We start from the raw sequence: 27,747 nt of genomic DNA on the forward strand, positions 1-27,747 counted from the left end.
GATTTGATAGCAGTTTTCACAATCATATGGATGCTGGACAGAATACATAGGGAGGAACTGTTCTCATTCAATAAAGGATTGACAGGGCATAGATATAAAGTAATTTGCAAAAGATGCAAATGTAGTATGGGAATAAAATAATTTTTCACACAGTGAGTACTTTGGGTCTGGAATGCATTGCCTGAAAGTGTGGTGGAGGAAGGTTCATTTGAGGCATTTAAGAGGACATTAACTTATTTATTAAATATAAAAAATATTCAGGGTTATAGGGAAAATGCTGGAGAATAGCACTAAGCCAAGATGCTACTTCAGACAGCAAATGCAAGCACAATGGTTTTAACAGCCTCCTTCTATACTGTAACCGTTCTATGATTCTGAATTGTTTTCTAGCTTACTGCTAATGGATAATGATATAATAAAATTTTCTATGTTACAAAACTTATCTTGACGACATTAACACGGTCGCATTATTTAAGAAACAGTATGTTAAGTATGTTATTTTTGTCCAATCGATCTTGAGTTTGTATAGTTCTGAATTTGGTGTTCTCTGAATCTCAGATTCCTGATGAAGGGCTTTGGCCCGAAACGTCGAATTTCCTGTTCCTTGGATGCTGCCTGACCTGCTGTGCTTTAACCAGCAACACATTTTCAGCTCTGAATCTCACACTTGACAACAATTGAAATTGTTACCTGTTACTTTGTTTTCTGGATTCACACCCCTAAGCAGATAAATGCATTTGGCCACCTCAAATGAATCCTGTTTACTGGGTTAAGTAATTTTGAGGAAAAGTTTCAGCAGTCAACCAAATTGAAGAGTACAATGAATACTGAGTAGATATGGAAAACTTAAATCTGCTTGGCAATTTTGTTTGAGTACTGTACTCTGCCTTGAGTAGTTTTTATTTGGTGCAACATTAAGGTATTAAAATTATGATGTTAAAAATTTGGTGTTCCTTTCTCAAATGTTTTTACAGCCAATTGTAAGGCAAATGTTTGTATTTTTGTACTCCCTTTCATCTCCTTTCATAAGTTTGATTAAAAGTAATGAAAGACCTACAAGAATGTGAAAAAAATGACCAATTCAAATGCATTGAAAATAGCTTTTTAGCTTTGGAGTGAGTAAATTTCTAAGCAAACTTGTTGACATCACAGAAGCTAGATCAAATTTTGCTGAAATTTACTTAACCATGCCATGTGATCTAGCAAATGTCTATGACTATTATTATATGAATAAGATTATGGGTCAGTGGAAAACAAGCATTCACCCTATTTTGTTCATTTTACCTTGCCTGAATCAGCAACTAAAAACAAGCTTTAAGGTAAAGCAGACATCTACGAGTTGGTCAGATTTAAGTCCTGGGAACACAGAACTCTTAAAAAGAAAAAGAAGTACTTCCAAGCACACCATGTAATGCAGTTGTTGTCATGCTGTTGATTAAATTTTGTAAGATGATATTCCTTCATTTACAGGAAGGGTAAATAACAAGTCTGATTTTCTTGCCATGCAAAATTGATTAAGAACAGCAGGAGAACAAATTTACTTGGAATCACATTAACTGTGGACAATCTAGTTGGAACCTTAGGACGATGCATATTCACAAGATACATATAATTTATTTAGTAAAGCAGCATTAAATTGCATAGTGAGATACCCAAAGTCCCTGTGATTTTAGTTGAAATAACCACAGGCCGATAATGCTTTTTGATAAAGCACAAGCTGGCTGAAAGTCTCAGTGGACTATCCAGGAAGATGCAATTTCATTAGTTACACCATATACCGTGTTTGAAATATGTGTTCCAGCAGTTTAGCATCCAAGTACTGCCTTATGGAAAACTAATTACTGAATCACTAAGAGCTCCATAATGTCCTGCATTAAGTATCACACATCATACATAATGCATGTAAGGCAGCCTCTGCACTCTGATTACAGAACACTGTCATTAAGTGAGCAAATTAAAGATGTGAATAATTCACCGAGTGAGCTTACTTGTCAGTGCTGTGTTGTAAAATTAGAAATTCTAATGGGTGCTGCAATTTTTCTTTCTCAGTTGATACAAAGAGCAATGTTGGGATGCATTGAAAAATTAAAGATAATTGTCTTATTTCTTTGCATGTCCACTCAGTTTCTATATTTTCTTTGTGGGTATCATTTTTATTTTAACATACTTACCTATAATTTTAGAATAATTTTTACTTTTGTCAGTAATGATTATCAAAATAATTTGCTTTGCGTGCTAAAATGAATCAGTTAATGATAATAATATAAATTATACTGCAAAGTAAAGAAACAGAGATTATCTCATATAATGTATAAATAGAACCACTCAATGACAATAAATGAAATGCTATTATGCCCAGTAATATTTTCCTTTAAACAATACAAACATTTGGTTAGTCATGAAGAAATTACACGTTTGTTTTCTTTGAGGTAGTTGTGAGCAAAAGCCATCACCTAACGACCCTCTCCCAAGGCATTTCATAAATATACTGCAAAAAAAAATCAGTCATTGCAAATCTAAATAAGGCCTTAAAATATATTTGGTCATACAGTACCTCTTACCTCAGTCCCACATAATATTGAGATTTATTTCTGCGGATCTTCTCTAAAGCCCAGAGACAGGGACAGAGTCCACTTGACCGCACATAACAGCATATCCACCAAATGCTCCCAGCTGTCAGATGAAATATTACCAATACAAACAAAAATATATTCCCCCTCTGGAGAACTCTCTTTCCCTCTCTCATTCCCTCAGTTTCAAATATTTGTGCCATTTCCTTCGGCGACAAGAACGAAGAAAACACGGAATGTTGTTGCCTATTGCGAATCTGAAAAAGTCCCGGCTGATTTCCTCAAATTACTGGTTGACAGGACATCTTGAGAGAGAGAGAGAGACAAAAATGTAGATATTTGAGAGAAGGGTTCCTTTTCTGCAGAATGAGGGAAGCTGCATCAGATTTCTCTCTCTGTTTCAGTCTTTTTTTAATAAGGAGGGGAATGCAGACAATAAGAGAGAGGGAGAGAGGGCTGTCAGTGCCGATAAATCTGCATATGGAAATATGGGTTATCCTGGGTGCAATTTTATTTAACTGTGATGTACTGTTTTTTTAATTAGACAAGAACACACACAGAAAGAACCCCAGCGAGGAGCAGTGACGGGCAGCTTCTCACGCGTAGTTACACAAACTGAAGACACTTTATTTAAATGAAATATATTCATTTTGTTCTCCAGTTTAAAGAGATTAAAAAATAAATTATGGAAATTATTCAGTTAACACCGTCTTCATATTCAGCACGACTGCACTGCATTATTCAGCATCATCGTCACAGTGAACAGAAGTGATTGAATTGTGCACAGTTAAAGTTTAGCAGCCTGGTTTCACAAATTGACAGAAATATTGAATTAAAGTAATCAATGATAACCTTAACTGTATATAAAATATTTTGAAGCCAAACACGTTTTAGTCTTTATTTTAAACATGATAATTCGATTAGAAAGTGTGCATATCATTGAATCAATAGCTTAAAGTTATAAAGGGAACAAGGTCTGGACTTTTGTTTATATGCGTTGATCAGGTACAGATCCAGCAAGATTGCTGGTTATATTTCAGCTGATTGATGCTGAACAATTTGTTTTGCAAATTGATGCACACATTATTTGAGATTTTCGTATGCATGCTTTCTTACAGTATTTGTAACAAATACATGTTACATAGTTATTCAAAAATGTTAATTAGATCGCACTTCATGCACCAAAAGCGACTGAAGTGAGTTTGATACTCTTGATCCTTCTCCGTTTAGAGATCGTGTCACAAAAGGACACGAGTAAATGTTGGAAGATCTCAATGAATAACTTCCCTTCCCCGTGCACGGACATGAAACAATTTAAACACAAACTTTCACACGATTCATATCTGAAACCCCAGGACCCTTCCTGGTCCTAGGGAAGGCAGACACTGGTTTTTTTTTCCTCTGGACACTGACTGGGTCATTCCAGACGCTCCCTGAGCGGCGGAGGCGCCTCTGACGATTCATAAAAAAACTCGACCAATCACAATGGCGCTGACCAAAGGTCCTAACCAATCACCAGCGGCGATGGTGTGCACGCGCGCAGCGAACGTAACGCTAAACGCGGGAAGCCGGAAAAGAAACAAGCGGAAAAAAGAATCCAGAGACAGAGGTACAAGTCATACAGACTGGGACTGAGACTTGTAGGTAGGAGCAGATCATATAGACTGGGGCTGAGACTTGTAGGTAGGAGCAGATCATATAGACTGGAGCTGAGACTTGTAGGTAGGAGCAGATCATATAGACTGGAGCTGAGACTTGTAGGTAGGAACAGATCATATAGACTGGAGCTGAGACTTGTAGGTAGGAGCAGATCATATAGACTGGGGCTGAGACTTGTAAGTAGGTGGGGATCATATAGACTGGGGCTGAGACTTGTAGGTAGGCAGACATCATATAGACTGGTGCTGAGACTTGTAGGTAGGAGCAGATCATATAGACTGGGGCTGAGACTTTTAGGTAGGAGTAGATCATATAGACTGGGGCTGAGACTTGTAAGTAGAGCAGATCATATAGACTGGGGCTGAGACTTGTAGGTAGGCGGGCATCATATAGACTGGGGCTGAGACTTGTAAGTAGGCAGACATCATATAGACTGGGGCTAAGACTTGTATGTAGGAGCAGATCATATAGACTGCGCTGAGACTTGTAGGTAGGCGGGCATCATATAGACTGGGGCAGAAACTTGTAGGTAGGCGGGCATCATATAGACTGGGGCTAAGACTTGTAACTAGGTGGGCATCATATAGACTGGGGCTGAGACTTGTAAGTAGGCGGGCACCATATAGACTGGGGCTGAGACTTCTAAGTAGTTGCACAACATATAGACTGGGGCTAAGAATTGTAGGTAGGAGCAGATCATATAGACTGGGGCTGAGACCTGTAGGTAGAGCAGATCCTATAGACTGGGGCTGAGACTTGTAGATAGGTGGGCATCATAGACCGGGGCTGAGACTTGTAAGTAGGTGGGGATCATATAGACTGGGGCTGAGACTTGTAGGTAGACAGACATCATATAGACTGGTGCTGAGACTTGTAGGTAGGCAGACATCATATAGACTGGGGCTGAGACTTGTACGTAGGAGCAGATCATATAGACTGGGGCTGAGACTTGTAGGTAGGCGGGCATCATATAGACTGGGGCAGAGACTTGTAGGTAGGTGGGCACCATATAGACTGGGGCTAAGACTTGTAACTAGGTGGGCATCATATAGACTGGGGCTGAGACTTGTAGATAGGCGGGCATCATATAGACTGGGGCTGAAACTTGTAGATTGGTGGGCATCATATACACTGGGGCTGAGACTTTTAGGTAGGCGCACATCATATAACTGGGGCTAAGAATTGTAGATAGGAGCAGATTATATAGACTGGGGCTGAGACCTGTAGGTAGAGCAGATCATATACAATAGGGCTGAGACCTAGGCGGGCATCATATAGACTGGGGCTGAGACTTGTAAATAGGCGGGCATCACATAGACTGGGGCTAAGAATTGTAGGTAGGCAGACATCATATAGACTGGGGCTAAGACTTGAAGGTAGGCGCACATCATATAGACTGGGGCTGAGACTTGTAGGTAGGAGCAGATCATACAGACTGGGGCTGAGACGTGTAGGTAGGAGCAGATCATATAGACTGGTGCTGAGACTTGTAGGCAGGGGCGGGTCAGAAATGGTAACTATGGACAGAGGCTGGTTGTCATTGACTGATACTGAGACTTGTTGGTAGGGCAAAGTCATATGGACTGGGGCTGGTTTTTACAAGCTAATGGTGAGACTTAGCAGGCATAAGTCCTACTTAGCCTGCAGCTGGATATTATAGACTAATGTTATAAGGCAGGTACAGGTCATACAGACTGGGGATGGTTATTATAGATTGTGCCATTCATCAAATATCCATCTTTTCTAATCCAATTTCCCAGCACGTGGTCTGTCGCCTTGTTTGTTACGGCATTTCAAATGCTCATTTAAATAGTGCTTAAATGTTTTGCAGGTTTCTGCCTCAACCACTCTTTCCATTACTGACACCTCCCTTCCCTTTCTTGACCTCTCCATTTCCATCTCTGGTGACAGTCTCCGGATGGATGATTACTATAAACCCACAGACTTACATAACTACCTGGACTATACCTCCTCCCACCCAGTATTCTGCAAGAACTCCATCCCGTCCTGCCAATTCCTCTGCCTGTGCTGCATGTGTTTGGACAAGGAGACATTCCACTCCCAGGCATCCCAGATGTTCACCTATTGTGAACAACATGCTTTTCTCCCCTCTCATCCATACAGCCCTCCTCTGCACCACCTCCATTCCCCACTCCACTGCTCTAGACCCGTCCCCCTTAAAGATAGGGTTCCCCTTGTCCTTATCCACAACTCCACCAGTCTCCACGTCCAATGTATCATTCTCAAATACTTCTGCCATCTCGAACTAGACCCCACCACCAAGAACATCTTCCCCTCTCCATCTCTCTCTGCCTTCTGCAAGGACCATTCCCTTCGCCAGATCTTGGTTACCACCACTCTCCCCACTACCCCCCATGAACCCCGTTCCATTCCCGTAACCATAAATGATGCAAAATCTGCCGGCACACCATCTCGTCCATCCAGGACCGCAAATAGTCCTTCCAGCTGAGACAGAAGTTCACCTGCCTCTGCTCCAACGTAGTTTACTGCATCAGGTGCTCCCAATGGGGTCTTCTCTATGTTGGGGAGACCAAATGCAAACTCAGGGCATGTTTTGCTGAGCATCTCAGTCAGGCCCGCAGAGGCCGATCTGACGTCTCTGACACTGTCATTTTCATTCCCCTTCCCACTCCCTTTCCAACATGACCATCCTTGGTTTCCTCCATTGCCACAATGAATCAGACCACAAATTGGAGGAACAACAGCAAACAGCCCTGAAGACTCAATATTGAGTTCTCAAATTTCAAATAACTTCCCAGCCCCTCCCCCTCTCTTCTATTCCTCTGATCAATCCTTCCATCTAGCTACCAACTGGATTCATTCCTCCCATTGACCAACCAGGTCGTACCCTCTACTTGTGTTCACCTATCCCTACCTCCACCCCCCCCGCCCCCCCCCCCCCCATCTGAAACCCCATCCCCACCCCCTTACCAGCAGCCTGCAGTCCTGAAGAAGGGTTACTCTGGAAACATTGACTTTTCCGCCTCCTGATGCTGCGTAGCTTGCTGTGTTCCTACAGCAAGTCTACCTTGCATTGTAGCAGCTGCAGTTTTTTTTTGTCTCTACCACACTTTCAGGCAGCAAGCTCTGTATACCTACAACCCTCTGGGTGCAAACTATTGTTCTCAAATCTGCTCTAAACCTTCAGCCTCTTTACTTAAAACTATGCTGCCTCGTTACTAATGTCTCTGCTGATGGGGAAAAGTTTGTTTTCATCTACCCTGTCTATGCCACTTAGAACTTTGTGTATGTCAAACAGATTCCCCCTAAGCCTTCTCTGCTCCCAGAAAAACAGCACCAGCCTATCTAGTATCTCTTCATAGTAGTTGATTCTGAGTCCAGGGTCCTAAATCTGAGGAAGGAAAACTACGGCAGTATGGGGCATGAGCTCGCTATAATAAATTTGGGGAATGTATTTAGAGGGCTGATGGTGGCTAGGCAATGGCAATCATTTAAAGAACATGTGGAGGAACTGCAAACACTCATTCCTGTTTGGCGCAAAACTAAAATGGGAAAGGTGACATTATTAAGGAAAGTTAGGGATAATATTAGATCCAAGGAAGAGGTGTAAAATTGGCGAATAAAAAAGGTAGTGGACCTGAGCATTGGGAGCAATTTAGATTTCAGCAAAGGAAGACAGTGAGTTTGATTAAGAGGGATACAATAGAGAGTGATGGTATACTAGCAGGAAATGTACAAACTGGTTGTACATAAGCTTCTACAGGTATGTGAGGGAAAAAAAGAGATTATTGGAGACAAATGTTGATCCCTTACTATCAGAAACAGGAAATTACAATAGCAAACAGAGATGGCAGACCAATTAACTATACATTGATTCTGACTTCATAATGGAGAATACAAATACTGTCCCAGAAATGTTGAGAAGACAGGGTCCAGTGAGAGGGAGGAGCTGAAGGAATTCAGTGTTAGTAGGGAAATAGAGTTTGGAAAATCTTGGAATTTAAGGCAAGTAAATTTCCAAGGACAGATAATTTGCATCCTAAAGTACTTAAGGAAGTGGCACTAGAAATAGTCGATCCATTGGTGGCCATCTTTGAGATTTTATAGACTCTGAAACAGTTTTTACAATTTGAACTGGTTAGCCTAACATCAGTGGTTGGGAAAATATTAGAGTTTATTGAATAGCAGAGCACTTGGAAAACAGTCAGCATGGATTCATGAAGGGGAAATTATGCTTGATAAATCTATTGGAATTTACTTGGTCTTTCTGAAGGCTTTTGATAAGATCTGTCATAAGAGATTAGCACATAAAATTAGAGTACTTGGGATTTGGAACAGTGAACTGATTTGAATACAGAACTATTTGGCAGACAGGAAACAAAGAATAGAAATAAATAGGTCTTTTTTCTGAGTTGTAGACAGTGACTGGTGGAGTGGTACTGGGACCAGTGCTTGGGATATAGATGTCAGCACTAAATATAAGTTTACAACTGACGTAATTGTGGGTGGCAGGATGAGCTGTGAGGAAGTTGCATGAGTTCTTCAGTGTGATTTAGACAAGTTGAGTGAATGGCTGAATATATGGCAGATGAAGTATAAAGTGGATGAATTTGAGGCTATCCGTTTTGGTTGTGAAAACAGGAAGACAGATAATCTAAAAGGTGATAAATTTGTAAAGGACAAAATACAATGAGATGTGGGTGCCATTGTACGCCAGTCTCTGAAGTAAGTATGCAGGTTCAGCAGATAATGAAGAATGCAAATGGTATGTTGGCCTTCATAGTGAGAGAATTTGAGGAGAGAGGGAGGGATGTCTTGCTACAATTATACAGGTCTTTTTCTGATTTGCAGGCAGTGATTAGTGGAATGCCTAATCCTGATTCTATTTTCTATTTTCAATGTATCTGTGTGACACTCTTATAAATCCATGTTGACTTTGCGTCATCCTATTGATAGTTTCTGTGTACTGTTGTTACATTCTTTGTAATAGAATGCAACATTTTTCCTTTAATGAATATTACACAAACTGGTCTGCAATTATGTTTTCTCTCTTTTTTTTTTAACTATAAAGTATGTCATGAGTACATTCTCTCAACTGGAGAATTAGATGTTGTTTATAGGTGCCCTTTGTATTATTCCCTCCCTATACAGTTAATGAACTGGGACTATTATGTTTTGTGACATTATTGACCATTCCATGGCTTTCCAGCAAAAAGCTGATAGTGTGTTAATTAGAAGGGGAAGCAGTTCATAATGGTTATTTGTTTTCTAGGAAAATGGATGATAACTTTGGGGGATCTCTTACTCCCCCTGTGTCTCCGTATGTGATAGAAAGGATGGAGATGGAGATAGAATGCTGCAGACCACCTTTTTTCTCCTGCACCTTGGCTCAACGAGATGGAGGAAAGTCCTTTTCTGCTGATGGCTATCTGATCAGTGGATCGCTTAACCGGTATGTAATGCTGAAACTAGTATCGCAGCTGTTACTTTCTGTTGGGTAAAGGCTCAAAGACAACGTGGGTAAACTAACTTTCTGTTGTGACAGCTGACTTATTCCATAGGAGTTTGCCCACATGATCTCATACTTGCCTCTTTACAGTGTTCATGAAAAACCAGTGCACTGATGCAAATAGTAATGAAAAATCTAATGAACTGTTGACATTTATCTCAAAAAGGCTTAATGTACAAGTAAGGAAGTGATGCTTAATTTGCAGAAATAATGTAGACCTTATCTGGGGTATAGTGTTAGGCATACATTTCAGCCAAGATCATCAAGCATATGCACTATAAATTCTTTGAAATTACCTGACATCAAAGATTCAATTATGAAGACTGTTTACAAAACCGAGCTAGTATTCTGATGGTATGAAACCTGTATTCTAATTTAGAAGGTTAACTGGTAATCTAATTGAAGGGCTTAAAATCATGAAACAATTTGATTGGCTAGGTACTACGAAACCATTTGTTTGATGGAGAACGATACATAAATTATTGAGAAGTATAAAATCATGAGGTACATAGATGAATGCATATTTTTTTTTCCCCAGGGTTGGGGCATTGAAAACTAGAGGGCATAGGTTTAAAATGAGAGGGGAATGATTTAAGAACGGCCTGAGGGGCAACGTCTTCATGCAGAAAGTGGTGCATATACGGAATAGCCTGCCAGAGAAAGTAGTTGAGGCAGATACAATAGCAGCATTTAAAAAAACAGTTGGATAGGTATATGGATGGGAAGACTTTAGGGAAATATGGACCTGATGTGGGCAATTGAAGCTAGCTGAGCGGGCACCATGGTCAGCATGGACCAGTTAAGTCCGAAGGGCCTGTTTCCATGCTGGTTGCTCTATGACTCTATAACCTTAACTTTAGAAGAAAACTAGTGATGAGTGAAATTACTGAGTTTTTTTCACAATACCGGTCAAATCTGAAGTCTAGCATTACGAGAAAGATTTATGAAATGCCTGAACAGAATTTGATAAATAATTTGTTTTGCTCTTAAATTAACGATTAATTCATTTTGTCAGTACACTTAGAATTTAGCATTGACATTTGCAAAAAGAGTTCCAGTGTTTAACTTTCTGCTGCAGTAATCTATTTGAATTATAGACGAGATTAATTTCATCGAAGCACACAGCACAAAGACAGACCCTTCAGTCCATCTCATCCATGCCGATCAAGTTTCCCAAACTAAACTAATCCCATTTGCCTGCAGTTGGTCCATATCCTTCTAAACCTTTCCTGTTTGTGGATGTGTCCAAATGTCTTTTAAAAGTTATAACTGTACCTGCATCTACCATTTCCTCTGGCAGTTTATTCCACATGCAAACCATTCGCTGTGTGAAAAAGTTGTCCCTTAGGTCCCTTTTAAATCTTTTTACTCTCATCTTAAAAATATGGCCTTAGTTTTGAACTTTCCCATCCTAGGGAAAAAACTTTTGCTGTTTACTTATCTATGCCCCTCAGTATTTTATTAACCTTTCTAAGATCACTCCATAAACACCTATGTTCCAGCGAAAAAAGCCCCAGCCTATCCAGCCTTTCCTTATAACTCTAAATCCTGTAGTCCTAGTAACATCCTAGTAAACATTTTCTTAATACTCTCCAATTTAATAATGTCCTTCCTAAAGCAGGACGACCAGAACTGTACACAGTATTCCAAAAGTGACTTCACCAACATCCTGTATAACCTCAACATAACATTCCAACTCCTATACTCAATGCTCTGGGCAATGAAGGCAAGTATGCTAAATGCCTCCTTAATTACCATGCCTACCTGTGACTCAACATTCAAGGAAGTATGCACCTGAACCACTAGATCTCTCTCTGTTCAACATCTCGACCCAGGGCCCTACCATTAACTATATAAGTTCTGCCTTTGTTCACTTTACCAAAGTACAATACCTAGCATTTATCCAAGTTAAACTTCACCCGCATCTCCTCAGCTCGTTGGCCTAATTGATCAAGATCTCTTTGTAATCTTAGTTAATTTCCTTCACTGTTGACTACACCAGTTTTGGTCTCATCTGCAAACTTATTAACCATTACTCCTAAATTCTCATCCAAATTATTTGTATAAATGACAAGCAACAGTGGACTCAGCACAAATCCTTGAGGAACACCACTGGTCATTGGCCTCCAGTCTGAAAGACAACCCTCCACCACAGCACTCTATCTCCTACTATCAAGCCAATTTGGTATTCCTGAATTCCATGCGATGTAAGTTTACTAATTAGTTTACCACGCTGAAATTTGTCATAGGCTTTATTAAAGTCCATTTAAACAATGTCTATTGCTCTGCCCTCATCAATCTTTTTGATTATGTCCTCAAAAGACTCAATCATGTTTGTGAGACACGATTCCCCACGCACAAACCATGCTGAGTATCCCTAATCAGTCCTTGCCTGTCCGAATACATGTAAATCCTAACTCTCAGAATCCCTTCCAACAAATTACCTTCCACTGGTGTCAGATTCACCGGTCTGTAGTGCCCAGGCTGCTCCTTTCTTAAATAAGGGCACTATATCAGCCACCTTCCAGTCCTCCAGCACCTTGCCTGTGGCTATAGATGATACAGATATCTCAGCTCGGGGCCCCACAATTTCTTTCCTAAATTTCTACAACCTGCTGGGATATACTTGATCGGGTCATGGAGATTTATCCACCTTTATGTTTTTTTTTAACACCTCTAGCACTTCCTTTTCCCTAATGTTGACTGTTTTCAAGAGATCAGTTTCCCTGAGTTTCCTAGCTTTCGTGTTTTTCTCCACAGTAAAAGCTGAAACAAAATATTCATTTAGTATCCCTTCCATCTCATATGGTTCTGCACATAGATGTCCTTGTTGACCTTTAAGGGGCCCTATTCTCTCCCTGGTTGCTGTTTTGCTCTTAATGTACTTGTAGAATCTCTTTGGATCAAGGTTATTTCATATCTCCTTTTAGCTCTCCTGATTTCCTTCTTAAGAATACCCCTACACCTCTGATTCTTGTATTCACTTGATCCCAGTTGTCTATGCCTAACATATGCCTTCTTATTTTCGACCAGAGTCTCGATTAGAAAATAAAATACTAGACAGTTCAGTTAGAGTTTGTCATGATAAATCTTTTTCATCCCCTGGGTGGTAATCTGGTGGGGTCTGATGTAAAACCCAATCAATGTTGAAATCTATCTAGTGATCCTGATGCAGAGGTTAATGATCCAGGGACATGAATTCAAATCCCGTCATGCTAGTTTGTGGAATTTAAATTAATAAGTCTAGAAAGTAGCTCGGGTGCTCATTGTTGTGGTTCTGTTCGCCGAGCTGGGAGTTTTTGTTGCAAATGTTTCGTCCCCTTTCTAGGTGACATCCTCAGTGCTTGGGAGCCTCCTGTGAAGCGCTTCTGTCATGTTTCCTTCGGCATTTATTGTGGCTTGTCTCTGCCGCTTCCGGTTGTCAGTTCCAGCTGTCTGCTGCAGTGGCCGGTATATTGTGTCCAGGTCGATGTGTTTTTTGTTAGAATCTCTAGGAATTCCCTGGCTGTTCTCTGTTTGGCTTGCGCTATAATAGTAGTATTGTCCCAGTCGAATTCATGTTGCTTGTTATCTGTGTGTGTGTGGTTACTGAGGATAACTGGTTGTGTCGTTTCGTGGCTAGTTGGTGTTCATGCATGTGGGTTGTTAGCTGTCTTCCTGTTTGTCCTATGTAGTGTTTTGTGCAGTCCTTGCATGGGATTTTGTACACTACATTGGTTTTGCTTGTGCTGGGTCCTTTGTCCTGGTGAGTTGTTGTCTGAGAGTGGCTGTTTGTTTGTGTGCTGTTATGAGTCCTAGTGGTCGCAGCAGTCTGGCTGTCAGTTCGGAAATGCTCCTAATGTATGGTAGTGTGGCTAGTTCTTTGGGTTGCGGCATGTCCTCATTCTGTTGTCTTTCCCTTAGGCATCTGTTGATGAAATTGCGTGGGTATCACCAAAAACGGATACCCACGCAATTTCATCAACAGATGCCTAAGGGAAAGACAACGGAACGAGGACATGCCGCAACCCAAAGGACTAGCCACATTACCATACATCAGGAGCATTTCCGAACTGACAGCCAGACTGCTGCGACCACTAGGACTCATAACAGCAAACAAACCAAAGGCTACGCTCAGACAACAACTCACCAGGACAAAGGACCCGATACCCAGCATGAGCAAAACCAACGTAGTGTACAAAATCCCATGCAAGGTCTGCACAAAACACTACATAGGACAAACAGGAAGACAGCTAACAACCCGCATCCACGAACACCAACTAGCCACGAAACGACACGACTAGCTATCCTTAGTAGCCACACACAGACGACAAACATCATGAATTCGATTGGGACATCAGTACTATTATAGCACAAGCCAAACGGAGAACAGCCAGGGAATTCCGAGAGGCATTGCACTCATCCACTGATTCTATCAACAAACACATTGACCTGGACCCAATATACCGGCCACTGCAGCAGACAGCTAGAACTGACAACCGGAAGCGGCAGAGACAAGCCACTATAAATGCCGAAGGAATCATGACAGAAGCGCTTCACAGGAGACTCCCAAACACTGAGGATGTCACCTAGAAAGGGGATGAAATGTTTGCAACAAAAACTCCCAGCTTGGCGAAACAGAACCACAACAATAATAAGTCTAGAGTTTAATGTTGGTCTCAGTAATGGTAACAATAAACTATCATCAGTTGTCAGAAAAATCCATTTATTTAATTAATTTTCTTGAAGGAAGGAAATCTGCCATTCCTTACCTAGACGAATTTATGTCTGACTCCAGACTCTCAGCAATGTGGTTAAATGCTCTCAGAAATCGTCCTCACAAGCCATTCAGTTCAAAGGTGATTAGGAATTGGTAACAAATGTTGGTCTAGCCGGTGATGTGCAAATTTCATGCATGAGAAATTAACAATAACTGGCAAGTTCTGCAATGGGTAAGTGATCCATTCTGATAGGTTACTGCCCAGTGGTTCAAGCTGATGTTTGTCTTCATAGGCTTATTTGACTTTCTCAAAGATTGGTCATACTGGGCAAAAATATGAACTTATATCATCAGATTTTTGCTGAATTTTGATACAGATCACTGCCATGACCTAACCATCTGCTTGCTAGTTACAAACTGCAATTCCTGAACATTAGGAATGAGGTTTTGATGTGTCAATGCGATCTAACACCCAACTTCTTTTCTATTTTCAAGACTGCTGTTAAAATTGGATCCTTTTCCCACTGGCTATGAAGCTGACACAGTGGATATTTTTGGTTTTCAGTGGGTGACTGAAATGGCACTAGTTGAATCTCCGAAACTTCTCTTTGGATTACTGAGGTATAAGTGCTTGTTGTCTTTAAATCTTCTTGTGAACTCAGTTCTGTACGTCTGTTGTCCTAATCTAAAATAGAAATAAAAATAGAACACCTTGACTTGGAACCTAGTTACCACCCGCTGAGAGAAAGAACAGAAAATAACATCACCATAGGAAATGATGTCACCACAGGAAATGACATCATCAATCTTAGGAAACTCAAACATATAAATAGAAAGCGGGTTACACCACCAGTGCTTCATTTGGATGCTCACTGAAGATGTTATCTAGTATGGTGACGAAACATCTGAAAACAAACGTTCCAGCTCAGTGAGCAAACCTACATATAGAAACACAAAAAACTGCAGATGGTGGAAATCAGAAACAAAAATAGAAATCACTGGGAAAACTCAGCAGATCTTTGAGTTCTGAAGAAGGGTCATTGGACCCAAAACGCTAACTTTGCTTTGTCTCCACAGATACTGCCAAACCTGCTAAGTTTTCCCAGCGATATTTGTTTGCATTATCCTAAAATGTTATTTCGGAATAATCTTGAATGCAGTGTTGTGACATAAGAAATGTTGTGCACTCCGTGGATTCATGCCCATAAATTGAAGACACTGGCAAAATGTTCCCATTTAGAGCCATAGTGAATTGGGGAGCCTCAACCAGGGTCTACTTGTAATAATATACCCAGTTATCTTGAATGGCAGGTAGAATATATTCTTTCTTCTCTTTCAAATTCTCTTCTCTTGGGCAAACTGACCAGCCATTTCATAACTTAAAGCCCATATCAGCCTTTTTAAGCTTCGGCTGGCTTTACTGATTCTTAAAATCTTTCATTTTGTTAAAGTTAAACTCAGGGAGTGGAATCTCACTAGACAACTGTGGAAACAAACTTCCACTGAGCTCAGATGAACCAACTCACCTTGATCAGAATCGGTGTGATCACTCAATGTCACGCCAAAGTAATTTTAATTTTCTGAAGCATGTGAGATCAAATATGCTTTTCAGTTTCTAATCCCCATCATGTAGCCCAGTTGTGTTCTGAAGTTAAGTTTTTTGCAGAACTCAAAAGATACATTTTGAGCCTTGTTTTCTTGTGTTCACATAACGGTATATTTTGAAATATGACAATACTAAAGGATGCTATGTTAAGAAATTAACCCAAATTCGGAGTTGAATTGAATTAAGCACACATTATAAACCCTTTGTTTTGCCTTGAGAATATCTTAATTCCTGAGAATACTATGCAATCTTGGTCCTTGGTTAAGCAACACCTTGATTTTAAAATTCTTGATTTTTCTAATACCTCTATGGTTTATTCCATCCCATCTCTAGTTTCTTCCGGTTCTACAATCCCATAGCATCCTCCTGCATTTATTTCATGTGTTGTGTTTTGCTCTTATTTCTTGATTCTCTGGCCTTTGATGGAATGTAAGGCACTGTGGAATGAGTGCAGCATCGATTCGCTCAAAAGAATGAGAATTATGGTCACAAAGGAAGGTTTGAAAATGTAATGCTATTTTACTGGAACAGTGGAAGTCATGGAAATCGTGAAAGGTTTTAAGAGGATTAAAGTTGAAAGATTGTTCTAGCTGATTGATGAATAAACAAAGGGCATGTCAAGGTTACTATTCAAAGAACAGACTGGGAAAGCTAAAAGAACCTTCATAATATAGCAGGATATTAACTCAATGAAGACTTGTCACAAGTGGCGATTTTAAAAGTGAATTTGCTACATTTTTCAAAGAGAAGAATGTCAAAAAAAAATCATGGCAACAGTTCGTGAAATTTGATTCAAAAAATAAGTAGCTCCAGTGCAATATTCAGACTGACTTCTGATTATACCCTTCTACATGTTGTTCATTGAACGCCATATCCAAACAGGAGTATCAAGTGTCAGCATGCACTTTAAATGTTAAAATATAGATAATTTTTTGGATCCTTGTATTTCTCTTTAAAGAAAACATTTTAGTTTGATGGCTGGGAGTAGGATGACAACAACATTGGCAGTTTGTGTTTCCTTCCCAGAATGGGATTGGCCCCAAATCGGAGTCTTTCATAAAAGAACAGGCATGAGCACAGAGAATAGTATATCTGTGAGGTCTGAACAGTGTCATTTCTTTGTGTTAAGTGGAGTGCATGGAGATGGTTATATAATGCTGTGCTATATATTCGATTTATGTTCCATGCCTGAAAATTCATGCATAAAACTAATTAATCAAACCAATATTTTTGTAATCCTAATTGTGCCTGTTAATTTCTTTGTACCTGGCCCGATGGATAATGATCAGAAATTATTTATTGAATGTGTAAATGAAGGTGCCTTAATTTAAAATAATTTAAATTTGTTCTTTTTCAGACAAAAGATCAGCTGTTTGGAAGGCTTAGCACAGGCTAGTTCACGTGATTTTGGCAAGTATACTACTGAATGCATGGAGTTCCTTTCTGTTTGTGACTGCTGGAACATGCTGGTTAAAATAATACTTTCCACAGTGCCCAGTTAAATGATCTCTTCTTTGTGTTTAGTAACCAATCTCACGAGTTTGAGTCAATTATTGAAACAACAAAGCTTGTATTAACGTGTATTATAAGCATAACATTAATTTATTACAAACAAATCCCAGTGGAAAGAATGAGCCAGATTTCTAACAGATTAATATTAGTTTACCTCTGGAATGTTAACATTGCCTCTTTTATTATTAATCATTGATTTACTCATTGCATAACACCCTGTCTCTGACATGCAGCTTGATTTTTGTTTAATAGTTGCCACATATCTGAATTTTCCTGGTGTGATAGAAATTAAGTCTAATTTATCTGAGGGGATATGTTGTGCCTGGTTGTTTTGTCTTGACAAATCTGTAGAGCCACAGTTGCTAATCTTTCATTTGCGATGTCACCCTGAATCTTAATCACTTACTGCATTAGGGAAGGAAAAAAAGTGGCAAGGACTAGTTCAGCACTGTAGGCACTATCTCTTTGGGTTCCAACTCAGTTCAAATTACCTTGCAGCACTTGGAGGAAAGTATAATTTTTCTGCTGGCCAAAAGTGTGCAAAGTGAAACAAATTTGTCTTAACAGCTTCAAATGGGAAGCAGTAGCAGAAATAAATGGGGGAAACAGTTTGCTTTAAGGGTATTTCTCCCAATACTACTATTTTCCTTTAAGTTTCTGACTGTACATCTGGAAGTGTAGAGCTATTCTCTTTTGAAGCCAGATGCTGTATTGGTCTGTAGTTGCTGTTTTACCCGAAGGAACAGTATAGTTTTGTTAGCCTTGTTAGATTATAGAACTGCAAACAGCAGAACACAACCCACAAAGTTAAATGAAAATGATTAGATAGATGGTTGATTGTCAAGTGAAGCTGACCAGTTATTCTCCCTGTAGTTATTCTCAAACTCCAAGGGAGACCTCGTTGTGTCAGGAAATTAAGGCTGAGAAACTGGAGGTGGACAGAACACAGTGCAACATGAACTTTTTTAAAGTAATGCCTGCCCTCTTATGTTGGGATGAAGCCTGTGGGAAACTGTCCCTGGGGCCCCACCTGCATAGAACTGATCAGCTGCAGATGTCTTTGGGTAGCTCAGATGTAGCTCAGGGCTTCAGGAAGGTTTTTTTGATTCAGATACTAAGTCAGCCTGCAGGTCCTCTCAAAAGCAAGTGATTAAAAAAGTTTTATGTTCAGTTTGGAGCAAAGCTTCAAAAGAAATGATTGCAGGACCCTGACAAGCATAATTGAGAGGCCCAGTGTCTGATTCAAGTGGATACCTTGAAAATGTGGAAGTCACTTGTTTCCATATTGGCAATGGGTATATTTCCTAGTAAGTCAGATGGGCAAGGTGAGGTCTGGTTACCCCCCCACACTCATTTATTTTGTTCCAAATTATAAATGAGGATAAGTTTCTCCTCTTCCTAACTTCTAATTATAATTTGTATAAAATTATTGGGCTGTAGTCCTTTGCAGCAAGCCAGCCAAAATCATTTAACCATTAGTTAGATTGCATGTTTTGGTTTCTGTGTTCTTTTGCTTGGAAATTTGCTATAAGTGCAAAGTTATAACACTGCATTGAGAGACACTAGGGGTTGGTTTATTATCTGGTGTTCGGATCATTTCTGAGTCCCAACACCATGCCTGTGCCCCATCACTAATGGATAGAGGCAGTTCTGCGCACAATTAGTGGTGCTAGAGCTGCCAAGAGATAGAAACTGGTATTGAAGTATGAACCACAAAGACAGATGGCATCGAGGGCCAAGTCTCCAATTGTTTTGCCCAATGGAGCAAGTAGGAGAGCAGAGGGCCAGCAGCCTCACGGCATGGGCAAGTGTTCAAGTGGTTAGTCATATTCTTGATCGGCTGTGCTCAAGAATTTTCCATTCTTTTCAAGGCATTTAACCAACAGCAACATTATGTATTGGCTGACTCCCGCCAGGTGTCCACAGATAGTAGCAAGCTTGCCAAGAAAATTTACCAGGCAGTTCATTGGGGATAAATGCATTGTCATCTCCTGAACCCACCTGCCCCCTGTTGTTGTTTTGAAAATTGCTGCATGTTCTAGCGAAGCCAGAGGACTGATCACTCATCCAGCAGTACAACTTTAATAGCGAGCCAGCACACTAACAATTAGAAATTCAGCCCCACACTCCTGGCATCTCTGTGAAAGGACAAACAAGTGTGTCTTTCCTTTAGAAGGAATTAAACGCTTGTGAATTTACGGTGAGAAAGCATTCCATTTGGAGTGAGTGAGTTCAGTACCAAATCAAGAGAAATGAGAAATAAACAGTGGGAAGAAAAATAGACTAAGGAACAGTAACCACAAATGTTTTTGTTTTAACTTTGAAAATTTAAAGTTTGCAACAATTAAAACCTGATGAAGCAAGATGCCACATCTTTGTTTGAGAAGTGGATTGGCAGTAATTTACACCGGTTACACCATTTAAAAACTTTCCTAAATTGGCATTGGCAGCATTTAATTTTCATTTATTTCATACCTACATTGCTTATGCCACAATTGAATGCTGTTCAATACATTTTAGCGGTGAGCCAGGCGCCTGAAATTGGTGTATCATTTACTCATAATAACGGTGTGTACTGTGATTCTCACTGGTGTTTTGCTAAGAGAGTCTGGGCCAATATATCAATCAAGTCACTTATCGCAGGAATGTTTGAAATTGTGTGCAGTTTGATGAAATGCTTGTTCACTTTGATGTTTTATGTTTAAATACTATGCAGGATATGCCAATAGCTTGTATGTTGAAGCAGATGAAATCAGACAGCAGTGTGTTAACTTCCTCCAGTACATCAAAGTATTTATTTTCAGGTAATCTTATCAATCTCCATTCACCATTACTTGAGAATATTTCAGAGGTTTTACTGAAGAGTCACCAAACTGCATTGAAAACCATGTATTGCTTGTGAAAGGATTGCAGCTTAAATGATTCAGCTGGTCAATTTGAAAATTTTTTTTGTAGTTCTTTCATGGAATGTTAACATCACTGGCGAGGCCAGCACTTATTGCCTGTCCTTCATTCCTTTCTAATGAGGAATAAAATGGTTTAAAAATCTCAGTAGTACTTGGGTATTGCGTGTGCTGAAGCTTCCACTTTGAAAGAACTAAGTCAGACAAGTGTGTGCTATTTGCAGGGCTTACCGTTACTTTCCTTCAGGAACTAAGTGTCTTCTTGGCCACTTCAATGGGCAGTTAAGAGTCAAACATGTTACTGTGGGTCTGGAGGCGCATGTAGGCCAGACCAGGTTGGAATAGCAGATTTCCTTCCCTGAAGGACATGAGTGAACCAGATGACTCTTCATTACAAGAGACTAGCTTGATATTCCAATTTAATGAATTGATTTTAAATTGTACTAGTGTCGTGATGAAATTTGAACCTATGTTCCTAGAGCTTTAACTGTGGGAGATGCAGGGAAGGGTAGGGTGGTGGGTCTGGGTGGGATGCTCTTTGGTGGGTCAAGTGTGTACTGGATGGGCTGAATGGCCTGCTTCCATACTGTCGAGTCTCTTATGATTGACCTGTCTCTTGCGAATCTGAGTGTAATTCCCATTTTGCCATCATGTCTCTCGGAATCTTAGGAATTGGCAACAGCAGCAGGTCTTTTAGTTTATCCAAGGTCTCTGACTCCCCCTCTGAAACTAATTACACTTCCCTGTACCTTTAATATCTTTGCACTTATTTAATACTTTCCTCATTATCAAGTTGAGTCGGTCACGATAACGCAATCCATATGCTAAAAAGCCTTTCCAGTATCCCATTCAGGGCTTCTAATGCTGCTCTATAATTAAGTCTTCTTGTTACGATTCGTAACCGAATGGAAATATTATTTCACTATTTACCCTCTCAAAATTTTCATAATTCAAATTAAAACTCTGCTTGTTCTTACTGTTCAATGCAGTAATATTTGTACAGTTATTGTTCTGCATCCTCTGTACCTTGGTCTAATATTACTTCTACAATACACTTTCCATGGTTGCAGTATTTCTGATGTGGGGGTTGGTGGTAATGCAAGAAAGGATATCTTACATTTGTATCACATCTTTCCTGACCACTGAAATTCCTTTTGGAATGCAGGTAACATGATAGCCAGTTGCCACATAGCAAGGTTTGCTTGGGCAGCCAAGATATCTGCCCTGCTCTTCTACAATAGAATCACATGGAATCTTTTGCATTTTTTTGAAGAGGGCAGATAGAGTCAGTTTGACTCTGAGAGGTAATATAATTATTAGATTCCCTACAGTGTGGAAACAGGTCCTTCGGCCCAATAAGTCCATACAGACCCTCTGAAGAGTAAATCCCCCCCCCCCCCCCAACAGACCATTCCCCATATTCACCCCTGACTACGGGCAATTCAGCATGACCAATTCACCTAACCTGTACCTGCACATCTCTGGATTGTGGGAGGAAACCGGAGCACGTGGAGGAAGCCCACGCAAACACGGGGAGAATGTGCAAAGTCCACACAGACAGTTACCCAGGGCAGGGACAAAACCTGGGTCTCTGGAGCTGTGAGGCAGCAGTGCTAATCACTGAGCCACCGTCCCACCCCCTGAGCCACCGGGCTGCCCATTTCAGAAAGGGAAGATGGCTGTAGTAGAAGTGTTGATGCAGCTGACGTATTTTGTAATAACTGCACTGCAGCTGCAGAGAGATATTTTGATGTTAGAAGCAGGAAATAGAAAGCATTGAAGATTTAAAAATCTATCACTGCATTTAAGTGATACTGAAAAACTAAACTTAGGCCAAGTAATTTCTAAAAAAAAACATATTTTCTTTCTTGTGTAGATATCTCGAATCTTCCAGAGGATTAAATGATGAACAAGTTCATCCATACGATGAGCTAGAAGCCCAGCTGCCCTCGTTATTAGTGGAAGAATTATATGCACTTACTCTGTTTATTGGCCACCTCCGTGATCTTTCCAGCAATACCCTGGCTAACTTCTCGATACAGAACCAGGGCAAGGTTTGTTCTAATTCTGTAGATGGTGGACAGGATTTGGGGGGTTGGGAGGTGAGTTACTTCTGCAATATTCCACCTCTGACAAGCTTTGATTTGATTTATTGTTGTCACGTGTACTTAAGTATAGTGAAAAGCTTTGTTTAGTGTGCAGTACAGGCAGATTATAGCAAACAAGGACATACAGATCAGCTGGTGCTTAGACAGATCAAGGCATACAAGGCTATGGCTGAATAGGAGGTGCACAAAGCAAAATCAACATTAACAAGAATGACATTATTTAGAGAGTTCCATGCCACAGTCTAATAACAACAAGGGAGAAGCTGTTTTTGAACTTGTTGGTGCATATTTTCAAGCTTCTGTATCTTCTACCTGATGGAAGAGGTTGGAAGAGAACATTACTGGGGTGGGAGGAGTCTTTGGCAATGTTGGCAGCATTTCCGTGGCTACAAGAAGTGTCAATGGAGTCCAAGGGTGGGAGGTTGGCGTCTGAAATGGTATGGGCTGTGCACACAACCTTCTGTAGTTTCTCATAGTCCTGGGTAGAGCATTCATCGCACCAGGCTATCATGCACGTGGGTAGCATGCTTTCGTTGGCCCATCAGTCAAAGTTGGTGAGGGTCCTTGTGCACATGAGGGTCCTTCCTAAGCTGCCTGAGGAAGGAGAGACATTCTGCCTTCTTGACCGTCTCATCTACATGGGATGTCCAGGACAGATTGTTGATTTTCATCACTCCGATGAGCTTAATGCTCCGAACCTACTCCACCTCAGCTCCATTGGTGTAGATGGGGCAGGTCCTCCTCCTTTCTTCGTGAAACCAATGATGTGTACTTTTGTTTTGCCGACATTGAGAGAGAGATTGTTATCCTTGCACCATGATAGCAAGCACTTTCTGTCCTGTATTTGAACTCATTGTTGTTTGATATCTGCCCTACCACAGTAATGGTCATCAGCAAACCTGAAGATGGTGTTCATATAGAATTTAGCTAAACAGTCATAGGTGTACTGGGAGCTGAGAACACATCCTTGCTAGGCTGCAGTGTTGAGGATGGTTGTGGAGGAGGTGCAGTTGTCTATCTTCACTGATTGCTTTTGTAGCTACTGCATTTAAATGGCTAGTCCAGTTGAGTTTCTGTTCAGTGGTGACCCAAAGAATGTTGATAGTTGGGGATTTAATGCTGGTATGTCAAGGAGTGTGGTTAGATTGTTTCTTATTGGTGATGGTCATTGTCTGGCTTTTGTGTGCTGTGAATGTTACTTGCCGCTTTTCAGCTGAAGCCTGGATATTGTCCAGATCTTGTTGCATTCGGACATGGCCTGCTTTGGACATGGCCTGCTTCACTATCAGAGGAGTTGCAAATGGTGCTGAACATTGTGCCATCAGTGCCGAACATCCCGACTTCTAGCCTTGTGTTGGAGGGAAAATCATTGAAGCAGCTGAAGATGGTTGGACCTCGGTTGCTACCTTGAGAAACTCCTACAGAGATATACTGGATCTCTTTAGAAATCAAGAACATTTAGAAAGGTATTTGTTTTCTAGTGCCTCACTGGGGAGAAGGTCAAGTTATAAGATTTGTCATCATAGAGTCACACAGCATGGAAACAGAAGGATTGGTCCAACTCATCCATGCTGACCAGACATCCCAATCTGATCTAGTCCCATTTACCAGCATTTTGCCCATTTCCCTCTAAACCCTTCTTATTCATCTACCCACCCAGGTGCCTTTTAAATGTTGTAGTTGTACCAGCCTCCACCACTTCCTCTGGTGGCTTGTTTCATCCACGCAGTGTTCTCTGCATGAAAACGTTTATCCTTAGTTCCCTTTTTAATCTTTCCCCTCTCACCTTAATCTTATTCCCTCTCATTTTGGACTCCTCTACTCTGGGCAAAAGACCTTGGCTAGTCACCCTATCCATGCCCCTCATTACCTTATAAACTTCTATAAGTTTGCCCATCAGCACCGATGCTCCAGGCAAAACAAGCCCAAGCCTATTCAACCTCTCCCGGTAGCTCAAACCCTCCAGTTCTGTTAGCATCCTTGTAAATCTTTTCTTCACCATCTTAAGTTTAACAACATCTTTCCTATGGAAGGGCAACCAGAATTGAATGCATTATTTGAAATGTGGCCTCATCAATGTCCTGCACAGCCACAGCATAATACCCTATATTCAGTCCATGACCAGTGAAGGGAAGTGTGCCAAATGCCTTCACTATCTTGTCTACTTGGGACTCCACTTTCAAGGAGCTGTGTACTTGCATGCCTAGCTTTCTTTTTTGGATAACACATTCTAGGGCCCTCCCATTAACTGTGTAAGTCCTGCACGATTTGCCTTCTCCAGTTTTCTTTCATTTAACCACATGTCCGTGTCTTATTGAGTTCTCTCTAAGCAATGTGGACACTTTCTCGCTTTTACGCCTTTATTAATAACCTTTTGACATTTCAATTGTCCTTCACCACTGTTAGCAACCTCTCTCTTTGACTTTGGGCTTCCTCACCGTCTGTTTCCCTATTCTTACTCCCCCTTTCCCCCCACCAAATCTGTAAGAGTTAGATCAGACCCTAGGTATTAACTGTTTATCTTTCCACACAAGGTAGCTGATTTGTACATTAATAAAAACTAAACTAAACACAATACTGATTAAACACTAGTCAGTCGACTTTTATGACCTAAACTGCAGCCTATTTAACTACTAAAGCATCAGAAAGTCCCCTTCCTCAGTTACACTTGACTCTGTCCCTTAAATGTACATTTTGTACTGCAGGAACCCATCCAAAGCTGATCCCAGCTCCTGATGGCTTCCTTTATTTTTGTTTTTTAGCCACAGAATATGTAATCCCAAAACTGACTTTAGCAATGAGGGCAGCATGGTGGCACAGTGTTTAGCTGCCTCATGGTGCCAGCGACTCATATTCAATTTCAGCCTTGATTAACTGTCTGAGAAGTTTGCACATTCTCCCTATATCTATGTGAATTTCCTCCCGGTGCTCTGGTTTCCTCCCATGGTTCAAAAATGTGGAGTTTAGTGGTTTGACCGTACTAAAACAAATTGCCCCGTAGTGTCCAGGGATGTGAAAACTAGATGCATTAGCCAGAACCCATGTGTCCTTATAGTCAATCAAGGCAAATTTTCTAATCTCAATAATTACTCTCTAACTTGGTATCATTACTCTGAGCGTGAACTCTCACCCATGTTTCTCGTGTTGACAGATATTTACCCTGCTTAAGGCACAGGGCTAACCGCCTCTACTTTGCAGCTCTGTCTTTTTTTCACTTTTTTAGAGACTAGCCTGTCTGTAAGGTTCCAGAATATTTTAAGAAAATCTCTGAAACTTGCAATAGGGTCTACAATTTCTTGCTTTGGACGGTTTGCCATGCAGGTGGACATTGACAGGCAGTGTGAGTTACATGAGCATTGTATCCAGATGGAACTGCTAGTTAGCCATCCTCTGGAAGCCATTCTGTTTTCAAATTTAACAGGCAAAATCAGGCATAACCATTTGCAAAGCCTGATGTTCCTAACAACCTCTCATGAGTTGGAGACCAGGCCTGAATCTTTGCTTCTGGATCAGGAACGCAGAGTTGACAGGTTCTAGCTCTGCAAATCCGACCCTATTTGCAGGGTCAGACTTTCAAAGCCATTGTGGCGATAATGGAGCAGTTCATCATCTGCACATGTATTCAGGGCTACTGTGTCAAGTCTATGGGCCAAGTGATGGAAAAAGGGATTCAAACTGTTTGGACTGTTGCAGATTCAGTGGGTCAAAGGGCTTTTTTTTGTATGCTGTTGACCTCTATGACTGTTAACAGTCTATCCGCCATCAGCACAGCTGACCTGATTGATGTTTATGGTTGCGAATATCTCGCATCTTCTTCCCTGCAAGGCAACTTAAGTCTCCTTTTACCCTCCATTTAAGGGAGAGTTGCAGAATATTGCAACCCTACAAGCATTATATGTATAACATTTTGGATGCAGTCAGCTTCAGAAGTTACCACCTAGTTTGATATATTACTTTGTTCTTTTTGGGGATCTTTGCATGTGTAAATGTTTATTTTTCATAGTAAGCCGCCGAATTTCGAAGTAATGATTTCACTTGCAGATATTTGTCAGTGATGTGTCGCTTTATAATGTACGTGCTGATGATCTGCTTGTCTGTTCTGTTAGGTTTTTCCACCATCCTGGCATTTGCTGCATTTGCATCTGGATATTCACTGGTCAGTGCTGGAAATCCTGCATATGCTTGGAGAGAAAATGATGGGTAAGCATGCTTGTCTGTAAAAATTACAGGTTATGATCCTGTAACCAATTTGCTTAAAAAATCAGACTCAGAAATGAGGATTGTCATAAATTTGAGTGGACATTTGCTTTCACTGGTTAGCTGCTCCAGATGTTCCTCTCTGTGTTATGTTATTTGAACGTGTGTTTAACTATGGAATTGACCACAGTTTTGAATGGATCCAAATATTTACCCACATGTTTGCAACATCCAAGTGAGCCAGAAGACATCTCCCACTGCCCCACACCCCACACCCCACAGCCCACCTTTTTGATCTGTGGGAAACCTAGTCCCTCTGTAGGACAGATAACAGCAGAAATATATTGTTTCGTTTAACTAAGAATCTGCCCAAGCCTGGCTGAGTGTTAACTTGTTGCATCTGTGGAGATATTCAAAGATCGCAAGATACAAAGATCTGAGTGAGAGAGCAAAGGTCTTTTAGTGTAAGCAAACCATACTAAACAAAGCAGGGCAGTATGTAAGATAAAAAGAAGCAACTGCATCTACAGACTGAAATTTCTATTAACATCAATAAAAGTATGTTCAAGTGCCTTTAATTTAATAAAATATTGCAAAGTACTTCATCAAATAGAATAAAATTATTAAATAGAATATGCTAAGCCCCACAATATTGTAAGAAAGAAACCGATTTCTAGACAGTAAAGACACCAAGAGGTACGGGGAGAGAGTGGAGTGATAGAATTGAGATAGAGGATTAGCTATAACGATATTGAATGGTGGAACAGGCTCAATGGGTGTGAATGGCCTACCGTTACTCCTTGTTTTCCTGTTTCATTGAGATTTTTATGTGCTTGCATGTGTCTGTGGCATCTGTAATGAGAAGAACATGACTTGGGATCACCGAGACACTGTAATTGTGACCAAATTCAAGAAAGCAGATAAGACTGGTTTCACTAACTACAGAGGAGTCTTCCTGCTGTCCTCCACAGTGAAGGTGATTGAGGAGAATATTTGTAATCA

General features: G+C 40.6%; 1 protein-coding gene across 2 annotated transcripts in view; it reads left to right on the forward strand.

Annotated features, from left to right (window-relative positions):
* The first annotated feature begins 4,143 nt into the window (after positions 1–4,143).
* The window catches only part of mms22l (MMS22-like, DNA repair protein), a 166,292-nt gene continuing 142,688 nt past the window's right edge, over positions 4,144–27,747 (forward strand). The window contains exons 1-7 of one of the 2 annotated variants that reach the window (XM_060820834.1): positions 4,144–4,179; positions 9,484–9,663; positions 14,915–15,040; positions 17,383–17,435; positions 20,254–20,341; positions 22,317–22,494; positions 26,655–26,748. In XM_060820834.1, the coding sequence (XP_060676817.1) occupies positions 9,488–9,663; positions 14,915–15,040; positions 17,383–17,435; positions 20,254–20,341; positions 22,317–22,494; positions 26,655–26,748 (715 nt within the window). In that variant the 5' untranslated portion in view covers positions 4,144–4,179; positions 9,484–9,487. Of the gene's footprint in view, positions 4,215–9,483; positions 9,664–14,914; positions 15,041–17,382; positions 17,436–20,253; positions 20,342–22,316; positions 22,495–26,654; positions 26,749–27,747 lie in introns of both variants that reach the window. The other variant, XM_060820843.1, reaches the window with a different exon arrangement.

This window comes from Hemiscyllium ocellatum, chromosome 3 (assembly GCF_020745735.1).
Source record: "Hemiscyllium ocellatum isolate sHemOce1 chromosome 3, sHemOce1.pat.X.cur, whole genome shotgun sequence".
NCBI classification, from domain to species: Eukaryota; Metazoa; Chordata; class Chondrichthyes; order Orectolobiformes; family Hemiscylliidae; genus Hemiscyllium; species Hemiscyllium ocellatum.